Consider the following 20,160-nt stretch of genomic DNA (forward strand, 5'->3'; position numbering starts at 1 on the left):
AAGCTAAAGGAATCGTGTGTATCGTGCAGGTGTGATTTTCCCACACAATACCTGATTTGCAATTATTTAAAAAAAATGAAGAAAAAACCCCCAGAAAAAATAATCAAATATGATTATTCTGAAATATTATTATATTTCATAAAACCTTCATTAGTTAAGATAATGATGTCAAAACATTTGAACTTGTTTTTCTTTTAAATTTTACATAGCTTTGGAAAGAAGCGCAGCACTTGGCAACCCTATGTTCATGGAATCTTTATACTGGATGTATGGTCCACGCCGCCAAATAAGCTTTGGTAAAACTCAAATTTATACAATTCATAGTTGAATAATTGTATTAGAGTAACAGTTTTGTTTTCAATATTTTGATTAATAAAAATTTGAATTATCAATTTTTAAGTCATAAGAATTTATTTGTTCAAGTAAAACTTGTTAAAAATCCTTTTTAACGCCTTACAATATATGCTAATTAAGGTACACCTATGCCATATCCGATAATTGGAGGAAGAGTTGAGATCATGTGCGGCCTTCAAATTAGTAACCCCAACACAATCATTCGATGGCTGAAAGATGGTCGGCCGCTTCAGAGAATGAAACCAACATACTACATGTACAACGGACGAAGCTTAGTCCTTTTTGGATTTTCTGCTGCTGATAATGGTAGATACACTTGTGTTGCCAATGATGGATCCATGTCGTCCGCTTCAACAAGTCTATCGTATAGAACTCCAGGTAATTTGTGATATCCATTCATTATATGCAATTTACTGTAGAACCAGAAATATTTGATGAGGATTTCAATACATTTCATTTTATTTAGGTTAATATATCACAAAATGCCATAATTACACATATAACATACCTCAAATTAATAATCAAGCATATCACAGCACTATGCAACTTCATAGAATAATTATTTTGAATATTGTTATTTAAAGATTAAATGACATACAAATGATAATTATTACTGAAGACAGCTTCTAGAAGCTTTGTTAAAAAGCTTATTTGCAATAGGGTCCTTATAAAGCAGTTAAGTTAATAACTACAAAAGTACACTACAAATGGAATTTAGGCAGGATACTGAAAAGAAATATAGAATAATGCTTTGAAAAATGACATTTAACTTCCTTATTTTCGTTGGCAGTATAAATCAATGAAATTGATAAAATTTAAATCCAAGACGATTTTTTAACCCGAGTATTCTTAAATACAGAGTTGATATGTGACCGATTTTACAGACTAAGATATGACGAAATTAAATCCCAACGAATTTTTTTTGGAAGAAAAACAACAATAATTAAAACTCAATAATTGTATGTGCTTCTATGCAGTTTTCAATACATTGTTCAGAAGATAGTGATGGTTGCATCACTTTTCTTTTAGATAAAATGGATCTTCTTAAAAAGACTTTTTAAAAGCTTAAAAATATATCTGAATTTTTTTAACTTTAATGTTGATCTAGCGGGTAATTTGTTGATCTATTAACCTCCGTGAATACCTATGTCATTACGAACTCTAATAGTTATATAAACATAAAATAATTTTACTTTTATTCGATAGTTTATCACATTTTGCAAAATTGAAAACCATCTTCATTTTGCAGTAAACTATTGCAAATATTTTTTACTGCGACAAAAATTCGCGATCATATATACATGTATGATTGTACATATAATAAAAAAGGATGCATTTAGTTTTAATCTAAGTCTTTTGTAAACTGTAGAATCTGCAATGGCGACTTATGAACCTCCAAATGTGAATCCATTGATGGGTAGAAGGGCTGAGATTGTATGTAACATACAAAACCTTCCTGCCGATGTTACCGTCCAATGGCTGAAAGATGGAATACCATTCAACATCCAAAGTGCCAGAGTTCGGTTCCTCAACAACAATCGTAAAATTGAATTCAGTCCCGTTTATGCCAGTGATGCTGGGAGCTACGAATGTGTTGCAGACACAGAGCAAAGGGAAGCTTATACTACAAGCGTAAAGGTCTTTAGAGATGGTATGTGTACTTTTATATTTGGAAGTAAACTATCAATTTTTACAAAGTCAACCAGTATGACTTCTTAAATAGACCTATTTTTTCGTTGGTTTTTTTTTGTGAATCAGAAAGTTTTTGATGAACATTTATATTAACAGATAACGGCCGAGTAACTGATGTGTACGGAGATCCAACATTCCTGCTTTCTCAAATTGATGACAGATCTTTTCCAAACCTAGAAATTGGTAAATATATCATTGCACATTTGTCTACAATATGATTGCAATAAAGGACACTTACACGAAAGTCACTAAAAGTAAAGAGAAATGCTGGGGGGGGGGGCGTTCACTGGAAGAGTATCATAATAATAATCAGAAGTTTTTGAAATTATAATGAACTCTTTTAATGTTTTAGGTTCTCCTATGGATCTGCCTACACGAGATGGAGTTGTAGAATTGTATTGTGGAGTCAAGAATCCTAATCCTAATGCTGTTTTCACGTGGATGAAGGATGGAAGACCAATTACAAGAAATCCTGTTTACTACAAAAATGACGGTCGTGTTTTGGTAATTCCTGATTTCGAACCTGCTGACAATGGAAGATACACCTGTATTACGAATGACAATATTCTATCGTCTTCGTCTACCTTACTCAATTATGTTTCACCAGGTATGTTTTAATGCTATTGTTAATCTATCCTAAAATATTTTGTGATTTACGAAAGAAAAAAAACCCACGAGACACGTATTTATATTGTTAATTGCAATGTACATATTTCGTTTCATTTTCAATTTTTTTTTGTCTACCAAAAGCCCTAGCCAGCGCTACTTACCAACCTCCAAGGCTTAATCCTATTACTGGAAGAAAAGTGGTCGTGAAGTGTAGCATTCCGAACCTTCCACCGGGGGTTAGCGTCAGCTGGATAAAAAATGGACAACCCTTTCAGCCTCCTGCTGGGAGAGCTCGATTAGTCGACAACAACCGCCGGATCGAGTTCAGTTACGTTTATCCAGAAGACGCCGGAAGTTACACGTGTATGGCTACGGATGGATCTACATTGTCACACTCAACGGGAGTAAATGTTTATAAAAATGGTAAGAAATGAACAAATTTTCAGGAAATGAGAGCAAAAAAAAATAAGTGGTTTTACTGTTGAGTGATTAATCCTAGTATCATTTCTATCTCATTTATAGTAAAGAGAAAACTTTATTTTCAGACGTACATGTACTTTGTCATGTAGAGAGTTTCAAAAAAAGCTACACAACTATTAATCTATTTTCTTAACTTTTTTTTGGTTATTTGGTTTTACCAATTTCAGATAAGGATCGTACTAATACCGTATACGGACCAGCAATGACAATTACACCAGTTACAATTCCAGAGCCGGGAACGGGTAAGCGAAAGTGTATGGTTGCATAAGACGATGTGTTTAGTGATATAAGCCAATGTGTATGGTTGCATAAGGCTTATTATGAAATATATGTCGACGTTAATTTCCTTTGTATTTCGGTAAAACTCGTTTGAATTGAAACTGTTCCAGTTGTTTTGATTGTTTGAAATTTTATAGGACATGTGGACATGATCTCTCGAAAATAAAATTGTATTCAATTTTTTTTAATGTAATAAGCATTGTTATTTTTATTTGAAAGGTTTGTTTTAAAAAGTCCACAAAGTTTTATTAGAATTATTTAGATTGTCAAACTCTACGATCTACATAATTATTTATCAAAAAAAAAATGAAATGTTTGATAAAATTTTGAATAAATGTCATCAAACAAATTTCCAACAGGCCCATATCCAGGACAACCAATAGCTCCGTCGGATGGCTCGGTACCCCAAGGTTTGTGTAGCAATAAAATCTTTTCACTGTTTTTAAGAAACGTCGCAAACCTCTCGAAAGTTTTTAACCAATTTTATTCTTTAATTTAATAATTACACTTAAGTTTAATTTTCCAACAGGCCAATTGCCGGGACAACCAATAGCACCAGGTTTGTGTAATGAAAAAGGGATTGTTGTATTAGTGAACACATACAACCGCTTCCTTAGAAAGATTTTTAATCAGTGTGATTTTTTATTTAGGACCTTACATACCTGAAGACAATATTCCGACAGGACAAGTGCCTGAACAACCAATACCTCCAGGTTTGTGTGATGAAATATTACCATTCGTTATACTTACGTATTAATCTTCCTAAAATAGTGAAAAAAAATTGAGAGGTCAACTTCCACATAACCTTGCAATGCTGGAAGAATATCGAACAAATATTGAACAAATTAATCTTTCTATATCATGTATTTTTATCAACTTAATCTTTGACACAGGACCTTACGTGGCCGAAGACAATCTGCCAACAGGTCAACTTCCAGAAGCACCGATAATTCCCCCAGACTTCCCCACACCCCCAGGTTTGTGTTATGAAATTTTGTCAATTGTTCTTGTTAAGACACTAATTTTGTAAGCAATGATTTTAAGCTAGTTTTATTCTTAACATAGGAACATATGTACCTCAAGAAAATGTTCCGACAGGCATCCTACCGGAAAGAACACTACCTTCTCCTGATGCTTCTATACCCCAAGGTAAGTGGTTTCAAACTTTAATATACGGTTCGTATAAGCGTCAGAGAATAACATCTGTGTGCATGATTTTTCTTATCGAGGTTTTCTTTTTATATAAACAATTGCACCAAGTCTGGTATATGAGATCGTTGGACCTTTGGTTTGCCGGCAAATAGGTACATGTACCTAGCAGATGTTTCAAATTTTGAATGTTCGATAACGGCTCAAATACAAATTTCAAGATACAAATTTCAAGTACCTGTTTAGCCAGTAAATTAGATAGTGTTGAACAAATTCAGTACTATAAGTAAACCATAGTAAAATGTCTGTAGAGTTTGTTCACGATTTGTTACCACTTTGCAGGACAGCCGTTGTCATATCCAATAGACGGCGGTGTTATGTATCTACGCTGTGGAATTCAAACGAATGACCCGAACATTCTCATTCGCTGGTTGAAAGATGGTCAACCCATTCGTAGAATGAATCCAACATATTATATGTACAACGGTAGAATTCTGGTCCTGATGGGAGTAACTGCCTCTGATAATGGAAGATACACTTGTGTGGCCAATGATCGAACTATGTCATCTTCCTCTACAAACCTTCAGTATGAGAACCCTGGTCAGTTTCTATTATTATATATCATTAACAATCTGCTTTTCCATTGGCATTGTTTGTGTGTATCTAGTAATTAAAAGGTCTGGATGGTCGTGACACGTCTTATACAGTCTCAATCTTCTTTGCATAAAGATATAGGAATTTATTTTAAAAAATTGGGTTTTTTTGTGTTTGTGAATAAAAGTAATGTCTAAAACATCTAATTGTTAATTTGTTGACCAACGGGCCTCCTTAATGTGTGTTTTACATATAAGTTTTGATGAAAAAAACCCAAGCTTCTCTGTGTTTCATACAAATATTTTTTTCTCTTTTTAAGGTTCTGCGACGGCTACATACAATCCGCCTAAATTGAATCCTGTCACTGGAGATAAAGCAGAAATATATTGCAACATACCTAACCTAGATCCTGGCTACCAAATCACGTGGTTAAAAGATGGCCAACTCTTTGAGCCTCAGTCTCAAAGGGTTCAATTGGTCGCTAATTCAAGGAAACTTGAGTTTAGTTCTGTTTACCCAGAGGATGCTGGAAGTTACACATGTACAGCAAATGACGAAATGGGCACGTCGTATACGACGGATGTTAACGTGTACCCAGATGGTATGCTAATTTGTTAGGATTATTGCTATATATAATACAGAATAACATTTGCAAACAAGTCAATTATTTTTTCAGAAGTCTAAATAAAATACATTAATTGCAAGGTGTATGAAACAAATATACCTTGTGTTATGTTTAAGCTCCAAATGGTAGATATCCATTCTGCACATACAATTACAAGGATAAGTGAATCTAATTTCTGTGTTTATATTTATACCGAGTAAGAAATTCTGATTGGTTACATCATTAAAGTATAGGAATAATTTGCATTGGTAATATTCTGGCTCTGGTTTTCTTTTCTTTTGATACAATATAAGCTTTGTTTATAGGTACATTAAGAGAATCAGACGTTTACGGTTCACCTACTTTCCTTTTATCTCAAAATGATAAACCTAAAGAGGATTTAACTATAGGTAGGTCTATATATGTACAGGTCACTATGCTTAAAGTCAATGTAAACATATTTTGTTTTATTCTATTTTTTTTTTAAATGAAAAAAAAGGCAAGAAACATGTATTCCGTTGATATCATTCCCCAGGTTCTCGATTGGAATTACCTTTGGATTCTGGAACGGCCGAGATGCTGTGTGGAATACAAACAAACAACCCCAATGCTATTTTCACCTGGCTTAAAGATGGGCAACCAATAACAAGAACTCCTGTGTTTTACAAGGATGACGGTCGTGTCTTGGTTCTTCCGAATTTCACACCAGCTGATAATGGAAAATACACTTGTGTTACGAATGATAAATCCATGTCCTCCTCCTCAACGGATATCCAATACGTTGATCCGGGTAAGAATTTTAAGTTAGGCAGAGAACGAATTTAAAAGTTTCAAACCGTGTGCAATCACACACTTAAGTTCGTTCAGATCAATTAGAAATGATTTTTACAAGTTATTGATGTTGTTTTGTTAAAAAACAACTTCCAAAAGTGATTTTAATTGAAATCAAGACCAAGTTATTTTAGTAAAGCGAAAAAGCTTCATATATCTTGTCCATAAACATTACTTACAGTAGTATACTAATTAAAAAAAAAATCGTGGTAATTATAATAAAAAATATAATGAAAGCTAAAATCCCTATTTAGTTTATGATTTGAGATATCTGCTTGATGATTTTTAAGTCATAGAAATGTATTACAGGTACGGCAGTAGCGGTTTATGAGCCACCGGAAATGAATCCATTGACTGATGACAAAACAGAGTTGTTTTGTGACATTTCTAATCTACAACCATTCGATAACGTTCGCTGGTTTAAAGATGGCAATCCGTTCGAGGTTCAAAATCAGAGAATCCAAATTGTGGATAGAAACAGGAAAATTGAATTTAGTTCTGTATTTCCCGAGGATGCTGGAACGTATACGTGTCAATCTGATGAAGGAAAATCATACTCCGTCCAACTTAACCCTTTCCCGACGGGTACTGATTATTTTTTAAATTAACTTCAATTAAAACACTGTTTTGCTTATGCATAATGTGCAGCAAACTGATTTTTAAAAGTAAAAACATCATTGCAAAAGTGCCGCTTCCGTACATAGGAAGTATTATACATGTTCGAAATTTAAAAGTTTATGAAATATACGACAGAATAATATTTGATTTTCAATTAACATAATGGAAGATATTTATAGAAAGTTCTTTTTCTAAATAATGGACACTGTAATCATATTCATGGTGGCTCAATTTTCTGTGGATTTCGTTGATAAAATGGCTTCCTTTACAAAAAGATTTACATTCTAAATGACTTTCAGAACGCAATCATTATTTATGTAAGGGAATCCACAAATTTAGGTTTATAAGAAAAAAACCTGACAATGAATACAAATTGGTCCACATATGGTATTAAGCTGTATTAAAATATACGTTTGGACAATATCTATAGATTCAGAAAGAAAAGTTACAGTGTATGGACCAGACAAGGTGAACGAAATTCCAGAACCTCTGCCTGATGAATTCCTCACTCCAACAGCTCCTGCCGATAGACCTCCCACTGCTCCAGATACCGGTATGTGTGGTATAATGTGGCCCTGTTTGTTATGTTTTTTTATATTATATAGAGCACATTAAACAATGCCTTGAGCAATAGTTCGGAAACCTACACGTACAATGATAAAAAAGAAAGATACCATATCTCAGTTTAAAATTCTATTTGAAAAGCAAGTAACAGCAAACACGAACAATAATAATTTTTTACATCGTATCCGAGGTGATCCTCCATTAAACAATGCCTCGAGCAATAGTTTGGAAACCTTAACGTACAATGATAAAAAAAGAAAGATACTATATAACAGTTTAAAATTCTATTTGAAAAGCAAGTAACAGCAAACACGAACAATAATAATTCTTTACATCGTATCCAAGATGATCCTTTCTAAAAAGTCGTTAAACAAATCCATGAATGAATATTTTGTTGCATGCAGCCATGGCACTGAAAATCGTAAAAATTCTACACTGCAATGCTCACTTAAAGTTGCTTTTTCTTTTTCAAAAAATATTAACAGTTTGACCGATAGGCAATATATTCGGTTGAAAAAGACAAGTTTCAGTCAGATATGATATTTATAGCTATTTAAAACTCATTTTTCCTGATGTTCTTTTCCCATATCTATTTTATCTTATGAACCACATACTGTTTGTTTTTTTGTTTTGTTTTTTAGCTTGATAATGTTTTAATAAGGAGAAACTTAAGAACAAATGAAAATCAAATGTGAAATATAGTTTGTTGGGTTAAAATTCTTATATCAGAAATAAGTAATAATTGTGAAAGTTTTTGACTGATTTAAAAGAGAGTTTGCTTCATGATATAAATAAATCTGTAGTATTTTCAATCTTGCAACCTCAATTTTGTATTTCTTGCATGCAAGTGCTATATAAATAGCCGCTGGTTTATATAGTTTTTAGATTGAACGTCCTCTACATTTTTCATATTTTTCCTTTCATTATATCAATTTTTATATAATGTTACATATTTGATTCAATATATTTTCACGGAATATTCTGCTTGGATTGGTTTGTATAAGGAGCCTGAATTTTATTTGTTAATGTTTAGGTCGATTTTTGACAAGTAAATCAATTTTACCATTCAAAGCCACATTTCTTATCTTGTAAATGATATGTCCATGAATTACTCTCACTTCCTATTTATATATATAATTTTGTCATTTCACATACTTCCTGGGACTACAAATGTCATTCATAATCACATGATGTTAATACAATCTTAAAATTTGACTCAATATGATTGAAATTTAAAACAAAACAAATTCAAACTTTAGCATAAGAAAACCTTTCTTATTTTAGCAATATGCTTTAAATTTTTTTTATCTAAGATGAGGAAAATGAGCTGTAATTTCATTTTAATCCATATGCAGGGAATATATCTTACATTTCTTTTTTTGACAACTTTAGAAGTGTGTTTGTCAAAAGGAAGACATTCGATATGTAAACATCATGTTGACCTCAATATTTCAAGAAATGTTACGTCCATGTACATGCATAAGATGGACAAAAACGGCTTTCATTTTGTAGAATGACATAAGAGAATATTTATTGTTTTCTTTATAGCTGTGTATTTATCCCATATTTATCTTACTGTGTATGGATGAAAAATGTTTTAAGTTTCAATATAAAACGAAATATGGTCATAGAAATGCTACGAAGAACTACGAGGGTTTTGAGAAAAGTTCGCGGACAAGTTCGATTGTGAGCAGACTATTCGCATGATCCCAGCGAAGCTGTTCATATTTAATCTTGACGTATTTTCTAAGAAATATGTAAAGAATAGTTTATTTTAAATGCATCTTAAAAAATATACAGATTAATTATTTTGATAAGATGTGCTTCACGGAGCATGCCAGTTTTTAATTGTGTAATATTTTGTATGCATATTTCCTTATTAAGAAAATGTACAGTTTGAGCTCATAAAAATAAACGATATTTCATATGATATCACAATAAGTTATGAAGGTCATTTGATCAAAGTTTCAATTAAATTGAAGAATTTCTGACCGTTTTATCGCCAAATATGGTCGACCAACGGTAGAAAAATGAGTCAAAACGTTAACGTAAATGGATACCTTGGAGCACCGGGTCGACATTAAATTTTGTGTGCACGCAGAAAAATCTACGATGGAGACCAAAAGGTTCTTAGATGCTGCTATTTTTATAGGACAAAGGTTTACAATTGGAAACACAATTAGAATTGAAGGTTTGAAAATGAAAATATTGATATACTTAGCTCTTTCAGCACCTTAACCCCTTATGCAGCATTGATCTTGCACCTATGGATTTCGCTTTATTTTCTTATCTAAAGTCGAAACTCTGTGGGCAGAGATTTTTGGACATAGATGATATACGATATGCACAAAAGACATCATACAAAAATATGACAAATAATGGTGTGAACATGCGTTTTATAAATGGGTTAAATGGCATGAAAAGTGTGTGAACTAAAAGGTGTTTACTTTGAAAAAGAGTGACTGGTTTAAATTGCCTTTCAGTAGTTTGACGTCACCTGACGTCGTGGTATATGGAATGGTGCTCCGTTAATCCAATTCAAAAATAAATATCGATGTATCTTTTAAAAACAACTTCAAAATCATATGATTTTTTGCATACTTATTTTCAATTGGTAGTCATTTAGTAAAATACACGTCATCCCTAAAAGTACACTATAATTTTGCCGTAAATCACTTTGTCTGCGAACTTTTCTAACAACCCTCGTAGCATTTGCTAATTGGCTAATTCTCCTTTCATTCGTGCGTACAAAGTTTGTTTTACAGCATCTTCAAAAATTGATTTTTTTTTCTCATTTTGACATTTGCTAAGGTATCGTCACAAAATACCCAGTGCCCAATACAAGGTTCGAACTTCGCTGTGCCATACCAAATTTGAGTCCAGGAATCGACATAGAGTGGAAAAAAAATGGCCAACAATTTTTGCCGTTTGGCATAACATCCAGGATTTATTTCTTGGAAAACAATTCTCTTGTGGTATTTCGTTCGATATTGCCCAGTGACAGCGGAGATTATACATGTATTGCAGATTATTTATCTGACCCGTCTCAGACAACAAGGCTGCAAGTTCAAGGTGAAACGCAAGCTGAACAGGGTCGGGTGTTTTAACCTAGCTCAAATGGTCTTTTAGGTGAATGAAGAGTTCGGAGCATTACTTATGCGCTGCCTGGTTAACCCGGTTTTTCTTGATATAACAATTGACAGGGACTTTGTTTTTCTCTAATCCAAGCATAACCTTTTTTTATCTCTATGACCACCGTATAAATGGTATAATTTTTGTTTAAGACTTTCTTAAACCATACAGACTTACTTCAAATATTAAGTTTACATTAATGTTCGATAATCTTTTTTCTTTGCTTCGTTTAATTTATTCAACATATTGAAATATGTTGACAAATTAAATGTTTCCCAATTATACGGTGTCTTAGCTTTTAAATTTTCAATCATTTTGCGTGCACTGTATTTGGGCTTTTTTCGTTGTCCGTTAAAAAACTAACACTTATACTTTATAAAGTAATGCTTTGATGTAACATTTTTCTGTTGTATATCGGGATGTTATTTATTTCAACACACAGAAGTGTAGGCAAACTGAAAACGAAGATTGATTACATTATCTATATTTTTTATCAAGCATTTTGTTAACTTCTTAAAAATAATAAATGTTTAAAAAAAATACCATCTTTCTCCAGGACTAAATCCAGATGGATCCCCTAAACAACCAAGTGTATATCCAGACGGTACACCAAGACGGCCTGGTTTATACCCTGATGGCTCACCACGACAACCAGACCTTTATCCTGATGGTACACCAAGACTTCCAGATGTAAACCCTGATGGTATGCCAAGACAACCGGACATGAACCCTGATGGTACACCAAGACTTCCAGATGTTAACCCTGATGGTACACCAAGACTTCCAGATGTAAACCCTGATGGTACACCACGACAACCGGACACGTTCCCAGATGGTATACCAAGACTTCCAGATGTTAACCCTGATGGTACACCACGACAACCAGACCTGTACCCTGATGGTACACCAAGACAACCAGACCTGTACCCTGATGGTACACCAAGACTTCCAGAAGTAAACCCTGATGGTACACCACGACAACCGGACATGTACCCTGATGGTATGCCAAGACTTCCAGATGTTAACCCTGATGGTACACCACGACAACCGAACATGTACCCTGATGGTATACCAAGACTTCCAGATGTTAACCCTGATGGTACACCACGACAACCAGACCTGTACCCTGATGGTACACCAAGACTTCCAGAAGTTAACCCTGATGGTACACCAGGACAACCGGACATGTACCCTGATGGTATGCCAAGACTTCCAGATGTGAACCCTGATGGTACACCAAGACAACCAGACTTGTACCCTGATGGTACACCAAGACTTCCAGATGTTAACCCTGATGGTACACCACGACAACCGAACATGTACCCTGATGGTATACCAAGACTTCCAGATGTTAACCCTGATGGTACACCACGACAACCAGACCTGTACCCTGATGGTACACCAAGACTTCCAGAAGTTAACCCTGATGGTACACCACGACAACCGGACATGTACCCTGATGGTATGCCAAGACTTCCAGATGTAAACCCTGATGGTACACCAAGACAACAAGACCTGTACCCTGATGGTACACCAAGACTTCCAGATGTTAACCCTGATGGAACACCACGACAACCGGACATGTACCCTGATGGTATGCCAAGACTTCCAGATGTTAACCCTGATGGAACACCAAGACAACCGGACTTCTATCCTGATGGTATGCCAAGACTTCCAGATGGTACACCACGACAACCGGACTTGTATCCTGATGGTACACCAAGACGTCCAGATGTAAACCCTGATGGTACACCACGGCAACCGGACTTGTATCCTGATGGTACACCAAGACGTCCAGATTTAAACCCTGATGGTACACCGTTACAACCGGACTTGTATCCTGATGGTACACCAAGACTTCCAGATGTTAACCCTGATGGTACACCGCGACAACCGGACTTGTTCCCTGATGGTTCACCTAGACTTCCAGATGGTACACCACGACAACCGGACATGTACCCTGATGGTACACCAAGACGTCCAGATGTAAACCCTGATGGTACACCGCGACAACCGGACTTGTACCCTGATGGGACACCACGACAACCGAACTTGTACCCTGATGGGACACCACGGCAACCGGACTTGTACCCTGATGGGACACCAAGACTTCCAGATGGTACACCTCGACAACCGGACTTGTACCCTGATGGAACACCAAGACTTCCGGATGGTACACCACGACAACCGGACTTGTACCCTGATGGAACACCAAGACTTTTAGATGTTAACCCTGATGGTACACCCAGACTTCCAGATGTAAACCCTGATGGTACACCACGACTACCCAGTGTAAATCCTGATGGTACACAAAGACTTCCAATTGTAAACCCTGATGGTACTCCCAGACTTCCCACTGTAAATCCTGATGGTACACCACGACTACCTAGTGTAAATCCTGATGGTACACCTAGAATACCAGGTGTATTACCCGATGGTTCACCACGACAGCCAGGTATACTGTTCATCTCGATAGATCTACAAGACAACTTTGGTGTTTTCTTATTTATTCCATTCTATGCTTTTATCATGTTAGCTGTATTTACTTTGACATATCGTAGGCTTTCCTCCCTATACATTTCCTCGTTCCTCACCGTCTGGTCTCCCTCTTCCTCTTCCTCCTCCTGTTCCACAATCCATGGGTTTGTATACTGATTGCATCATACCATCATATGATCGTTTTGCCATTACTTATATCATATTATGGCTTGCTAACATGTTTATGTCTAATCAATGTGTTAGACAGCGTCTTTACTTTACTCAATTCAAATCAAACATTTGCATATTTGCTCTCATTGCTTGTGTAGGGATTATGTGTTGTTTTCTATTACGTGTTGGTAAGGAGGTTTTGCAGTTATCATGCTTAAACTCATAATATGCCTATCATACATTCTTGTATGAGTTAATCACAAGTCTTAAATACTTATATTTGAATTATCTTTACTGTTTTAAACTATGGTATGCATGTAACGTATTTTTATCGACAACGTATGCACAATATCATTCAAAAACTACATACATCTAACAGAAATCATTACCCAATCATAATAAGCGTATGTTTTGTTTTTTGTTTTTTTGTTTTTTTTAATGGGGCCTTTTCATTTGTTTTTATATCTATTAGAATTTAAAAAGAAAAACGGAATTAGTTAGCAATTAATGTGATGTAAAGAGCAGAATCCCATTGGGTGCTGAGCGAACTTTAAGATCTTTTCATTTACAAATTCTATACCAGATATCATTTTAAGGGGTTGCACAAATGTAGAAGTTCGCGGTCATTTAACTTTGCAATTTAAAGGAACAAAAACATTAAATAAATTAAGAGAAGACCGTACTTTTTACAGTTCTTTGAAAAAATATATTATTACAGGTGGTAAGAAGCCACAAGCGATAGACACTTTCCCATCTCCAAGAATAGATATGCTGTCTCCAGGTGACTTTTTATGTAGTTAAAAACTTTATAAATCGATCGTTATGATTTACATATATTGCTTGAGCACGGACAATCAGGTATCATTTTTCATTTTAGCCAACTATAATTATTTGAAACCTGCTTCAAAATCAAAACTAGGGGGTTTTTTTGTATATAAAAGTAAACCTTTTTTCTCCTCATGAAAATACTAGCATTATAGAGGTAACACTTTACTTGAAGTTAAAAACAAATAAAATCAAAACTGAGGCTGCATTTCAAGTAATTTTGTGCCAAAAAGTTAAATCTTATATGTCATATGGGGTTTTTATAGAACGTTCACCAGTTACTGTAACAGCCAAGGAGGGTGAGCCATACGTACTCGAATGTGATACTCCTTGGCGGCCAAACGACCAAATATCATGGTACAAAAATGAAGTCCCACTGCAGTTAAACCGACCCGGAGCACCAGCCCAGATGGAAAACAACCTAGTTTTCCGAACGATTAGGCCTACTGATAGAGGAAAATACACATGTACAGTGAATAACAATCTCCAAACGGCCACAACAATCCTTCTTGACACAGGTTAGTAATTGAAGGATGAAAGCATATCGCAAATCAAAATGTATGAGGCAATATCTGTTAATAGACTTGTTCAGTCCTTTTTCGTAATTCTTGAAAGGATGACTGACCTGAATTTATTTGTTTAAAGTTCCGGCGGATCCAAGTGTGATAGGAAACCAGGATCCAGAACAACTAGAAACCAGAGAAGGCAATGCTTATACACTTACATGTAAACTCCCTAATATCAGGGCAGAGGATACGATATCATGGTACAAAAATGGCGATCCAGTACGGAGTTCAGACAATAAGATTGTTAGAGGTGCTATAGAGTTCAAGCCTGTCCGATTGGCAGACCGAGGCTCCTATTATTGTGTGAAAAATAACGATCTAGGTTCAACGTATGCTGCTGACCTTAACGTTTTGCCAAGAGGTACAAACATTTATATTAGATAATGTTTTCTTGTCCTTAATTGATAGGTTGTAAAGAAATGTCGTTCAAGTTCAATTTTGAAGCATCAAACTATAATGGTTTTTTTGAATGAATGCATAATAATATACTAACACTAAATTATAATATTGCAAATTATATATTGAATACAACATCAAACATAAAAATAATAAAAACATACGTTTCTTCGCAGACATTAGGCTTATGGTCAAAACATATTTGTAAATAGCGTGGATACTTCGAAGTTTTTGTTTTGTGATCAGTTTGTTCAATCTTTTTGTGTAGACCTGATGGAAGAAGAGCCGAAGGCATTTGTGTTTACACCCGTTAGACCATCAGTTCCGTTAACTCCTGGTACAGTCTTCCTATACGTTGGTTTGATTGATATTCGTTGGTATCAATTGCATGCATATAGCGAAACTGAGTGTTACGAATAATTAAATGCATGGCCTATATGATTCAACAGTACAATCGGTTATTAGACATTGCACTTCAAGTAACGATGAAGTCGTGGATCTATTCCACCAGACAACAAAGTCCTCGAAAATTGGAAACATTTTGGCAAAGAATATTCAGAGCAAGACAAAAGTTAATAATGTACCAAGAACCCTTTTTATGAATGAAAATAAGTATACTCATTAATTTTTATATTCTATGTAAACAGGTACTGGCCAACCAATTGGAACTCCAGTCGGTATGTTTTCTAGAAATTCATATGCTTTTTTTCATTTTATCAATATGATTTATATAATGAAAATCGAATTGAAATTGATTATATCCTATTTGACGTAAAGTTGTATTCTGTATTATCTTATTTACAGTGCCAACGCCTGTAGATGACTTTGGTAACGTATTGCGACAATTACTATAAACATTAACTTTTATTTAATACGTCTTTGATTTACTGAACTATATTTCTTGACATAATGTTTCATTGGATAGTAACACGTTCGGATGCCATTAGCAGAGCATGACTCTTCTGTTTCATTTTAAAAATAGATTCCTTTAGAATGCCACCTCCGCCACCTCCTATTGGTTTGTATCACGATATGTTCTCGCCAAGTACATGTAACTGATTCTTGTCTTTGGTCGTATTCTGTTTCTAACATGAATGTATCTTGTTAAGATTCTCTGTTGGACTGTTGAAGTGTAGATGTCTGTGGGATGTTTGCTCTCTTTTAGTTGAAAATTGCATTAATGTTTGTCTGCTTCTTTCATTGTTCATATCAAAATAAGGAGAACAAACGAAATAAGGTTTTTCCCGTATTGTTTCAAACGTTTGATTATAGAGCTTGATCTTGTTTGCATATACTTCTTGGTCTTTTAACGTCACGTCTTATGCCTATGCCACTACTAATGATGTCGTTGTATAGTTTTGTGATTTGTGAATATTGTCAATATTGTCATTGTTTTGCGTTGTGGTATGGTTCTTTAATTTGTGAAATTTTTCATAATTTATGTTCTGACTATATCTACTTTCATCTATTGTTTTGTTATTTCGAGACATTTTTCGGTCATCTGAGAAAACTAAGGTGACTTATTGCTATCTGTTCTCGTTTGTCGTCGTGCGTTAACAATTTTACATTTTTAACTTCTTAAAAACTACAGGGCTAATTGTTACCAATTTTGCTGTGTGGCATATCTATGGTAAGGTAATGGTATGGTAATTGTGAAATTCGTGGCTCTACCACAAGTGGAGCCAAATATGCAAAAAAAGCCAAATTGTTAAAAAAAATCTATTTTTCTACTCCCACACATCTGAGGACAAAACTGTTTGCATGGTGATGATGTCCTTAAAGCTTTCTACCAAAATTGTGAAATTTACGGTCCCTGGGTCAGGGGTTCTGGCTCTAGGGGGGGGGGGGGGGGCAATATGGTTATATAGTAAAATGTATTAAATCTTAGAGAATTTTCTTCTCTACTTCCATGTATATTTGTTAAAAACTAAATGCATGATTATGATAATTCCATGAAACCCTCTATTACAATTGTGAAATTTATGGCCCCTGGGTCAGGGCTTCGGGCTTTAGGGTGGGGCCAATATAGCCATAAAGTAAAAATGTATTAAATCTTAGAAAATATTCTTCTCTACTCCCATATATATTTCTTAAAAACTAAATGCATGATTATGATGTCCACTTACTCCTCTACCTAAATTGTGAAATTCATGGCCCTTGGGTCAATGGTTCAGGACATGGGGGGGGGGGGGGCAATATGGAAATATAGTGTTAATGAATATAATGTTTAAAAATCTTCTTCTCTATTCTCACACATCTGTATGAAAAATAACTTCATAATTATGTTATCCAGGAAGTCCTGTATTAAAATTTTAAATTTCATGTCCCCTGGAGTATGGGGTTTAACTCTAGGGCAGGGCTAAAATGGATGTATAGGACTGGTGTGAATGCATATAATGTTTAAAAATTATCTTCTTTACTCCCACACACCTGAGAGGAAAACTGAATTCATGATTTTGTAGACCAGGCCCTGGGGCCATAAAAGTTAGACGAGCTCACTTTTGATCTCAGTCTCACTTTTACAAAAGGAACATATAGTGGAAAAGTGAGACTGAGATCAAAAGTGAGCTCGTGTAAGTTTTATGGCCCCCAGGGCAGATCTTTAAAGGGGAATGTCATGATTTTGGTCAACAATTATTTTTTCGATTTCAATATCCACAATGCTTCAGTAAGGCATTTTTAATAGGCAACCAAAATTTGACTGCATCCGTTGAGTTATAAGCGAGTTACAGAGCTTACAATTCTTTGCTATGCAAACAAAGCTTTTGTTTACATTTTGAATGTTGAAGTGAAATTTCCAGTTTTAGACCTAAAATGAATGTGTTAACCGTTAGGAACTGTTTATTTATGCTTAGAATGAATAAGAAGATAGACAAATCAGCTTGAAAATTTTTTTAACTGGTATATTGAACCTATGTAAACAAAAACAGGGCACGAGCCTTGTTTACATGACATAGAACTGTGAGCCCTGCATCTTGCTTTTTACTCAATGACTGACTCTCATATTTCATTTGATCATTAGAAATGCATTCCTGAAGCACTGTAAATAGTAAAACAGAAAAATGAAATTTGACCAAAATCGTGACCATGCCCCTTTAATTTTTTCGCCAAAACTATAGGTTTCATAGTTCTTTTGAAAGATTTCAGGCAGGGAGGGGGTCGTCATCACAAATTTATAATTTCTCTACTCAAGAATGAAACCCAATTTAATAAATATATGAGACTCCTCGACAAGTTTGTGTATGGGTTATATGCTACTCAGGTGACCGTAAAAGAGACAGTACAGCTGAAAACACATGTGTGAATAACTTCAGATTTACCCATTGTATCGTTAGGAAATAAGAAATAACGTTGATTGTAATAGTTGAAATACACAAATCTCTTTCACACACCTAATTAACGTAATTATAAGCTTCCGAAAATTAAAGGGTCGTACAAACCGGAATAATATTATATCGTTTTTTCGTACAACGTGGGCTTTGATTGACAATAATTGACACGTGCTACAAGATCTTTGTTCGACTACGGTGATCATGATATACGAGGTTAAAGGGACTCTCTAAACGGAACACATCGTCACTTACTCGATAATTTGTAAATGGTTTACCAATTTCGGTTCATTTAAAAATGAACTGACATTAATATGTCAAATAACCCCTCTAGGCGCCTCATTTACACAAATGAATTTAGGTTGTAGCAACTCCTATGATAAACACGAAAAATACATGCTAACAAAATAATAACTGTGGTTATTTAAAAACTTTGAACAATTATTACCTGAGAGAAGTAGAAATAAAACATATTTTTATCAACAAAGAAGTCCAGGAGCATCTTCGCGAGCCCTACATGTGTATTGTTTGCAGTACATACGCATGCGTAATAGTAAATAAGGCTGAACCCCGATATAAATATGTGATAGGTTATACGTAATTATTAATTTTAATGAAAGAATTAGATTTATTCCATGGAGAACTTTGTAATTTTCTGAAAGTTTATACATTCATGAGTTGTACAAAAATACCGAACTCGATAACTTGATAAGATGCGCCGTCTCTTTTAGGCCTATTGGCATATTGCTATTTTACATAATTGCATTGTGAAACTTTTTATTTTAAGTCTACATGATACCTACTGAATACGGTTCTAAATCCGTTGTGTGACGTAATGTTTTTTTAAATAAGTTAATAAAATCGTGTCATATCTCACATTGTCACAACTCGTCTGACTGGTTAGATCATGTTGGTTAAAGCGTCACATAAGAAATTTAAAAAAATAATTATATTTTAAATGCGATCTACTTTAATGCACCATTCCTCATTACGAAATTGGTACACCTGTTCAGTCTTGAATCAATTCCTTTTCATAAAAACAAATTATGCAGATTTAAGAATTATTATAGCTGTATTGATGTTTTAAAATGTCTTTGAAAACATGATATATAGTTGCACGATATATAAGTTTGACATCATCCATATAAAATAAGGTGTTTTTCTCTTCCATAACTGTTAAATTACACGAATTAATGATGTAAAACACAAGATATAAATATTCGATAGAACAATAAATATCTCAAGAAAACTCTATTTTTAACAACATAGTTGGCGGTTTGGGCCCTCAACCCAGACCAGGACCTGGCCCGATACCGCAAGTTCAAAGACCTGCAGTTCCCACGTCGCCGATTACACAAGGTAGTAGAAAATTTAAGACTTATCTTTTTACCGTTCGTCTCGACAAAAATGTTAATTTTATTATATAATTGCCAGAATTTCAGATAATCAAAATACTTTCCTATGGTTTCATTACTGCTTTGTGCAAAAG

At 34.6% G+C, this 20,160-nt stretch overlaps 1 protein-coding gene across 16 annotated transcripts in view; it reads left to right on the top strand.

Annotated features, from left to right (window-relative positions):
* The window catches only part of LOC105345521 (titin-like), an 85,367-nt gene that overhangs the window by 27,451 nt on the left and 37,756 nt on the right, over positions 1–20,160 (top strand). For 12 of the 16 annotated variants that reach the window (XM_066072964.1, XM_066072967.1, XM_066072971.1 and 9 more), the window contains 29 exons: positions 210–296; positions 475–732; positions 1,724–2,005; positions 2,143–2,229; positions 2,399–2,653; positions 2,797–3,078; positions 3,303–3,377; positions 3,774–3,824; positions 3,944–3,973; positions 4,065–4,127; positions 4,308–4,391; positions 4,480–4,563; positions 4,906–5,163; positions 5,477–5,758; positions 6,088–6,171; positions 6,297–6,551; positions 6,902–7,177; positions 7,641–7,763; positions 10,586–10,846; positions 11,463–13,361; positions 13,468–13,548; positions 14,274–14,336; positions 14,647–14,898; positions 15,026–15,307; positions 15,611–15,679; positions 15,990–16,019; positions 16,147–16,170; positions 16,325–16,360; positions 19,941–20,030. In XM_066072964.1, coding sequence (XP_065929036.1) covers positions 210–296; positions 475–732; positions 1,724–2,005; positions 2,143–2,229; positions 2,399–2,653; positions 2,797–3,078; positions 3,303–3,377; positions 3,774–3,824; positions 3,944–3,973; positions 4,065–4,127; positions 4,308–4,391; positions 4,480–4,563; positions 4,906–5,163; positions 5,477–5,758; positions 6,088–6,171; positions 6,297–6,551; positions 6,902–7,177; positions 7,641–7,763; positions 10,586–10,846; positions 11,463–13,361; positions 13,468–13,548; positions 14,274–14,336; positions 14,647–14,898; positions 15,026–15,307; positions 15,611–15,679; positions 15,990–16,019; positions 16,147–16,170; positions 16,325–16,360; positions 19,941–20,030 — 6,003 coding nt within the window. The remainder of the gene's footprint in view (positions 1–209; positions 297–474; positions 733–1,723; positions 2,006–2,142; positions 2,230–2,398; positions 2,654–2,796; positions 3,079–3,302; positions 3,378–3,773; positions 3,825–3,943; positions 3,974–4,064; positions 4,128–4,307; positions 4,392–4,479; positions 4,564–4,905; positions 5,164–5,476; positions 5,759–6,087; positions 6,172–6,296; positions 6,552–6,901; positions 7,178–7,640; positions 7,764–10,585; positions 10,847–11,462; positions 13,362–13,467; positions 13,549–14,273; positions 14,337–14,646; positions 14,899–15,025; positions 15,308–15,610; positions 15,680–15,989; positions 16,020–16,146; positions 16,171–16,324; positions 16,361–19,940; positions 20,031–20,160) is intronic. The other 4 variants (XM_066072973.1, XM_066072974.1, XM_066072978.1 and 1 more) reach the window with 4 other exon arrangements.

The sequence above is a fragment of the Magallana gigas genome, chromosome 10 (assembly GCF_963853765.1).
Source record: "Magallana gigas chromosome 10, xbMagGiga1.1, whole genome shotgun sequence".
NCBI classification, from domain to species: domain Eukaryota; kingdom Metazoa; phylum Mollusca; class Bivalvia; order Ostreida; family Ostreidae; genus Magallana; species Magallana gigas.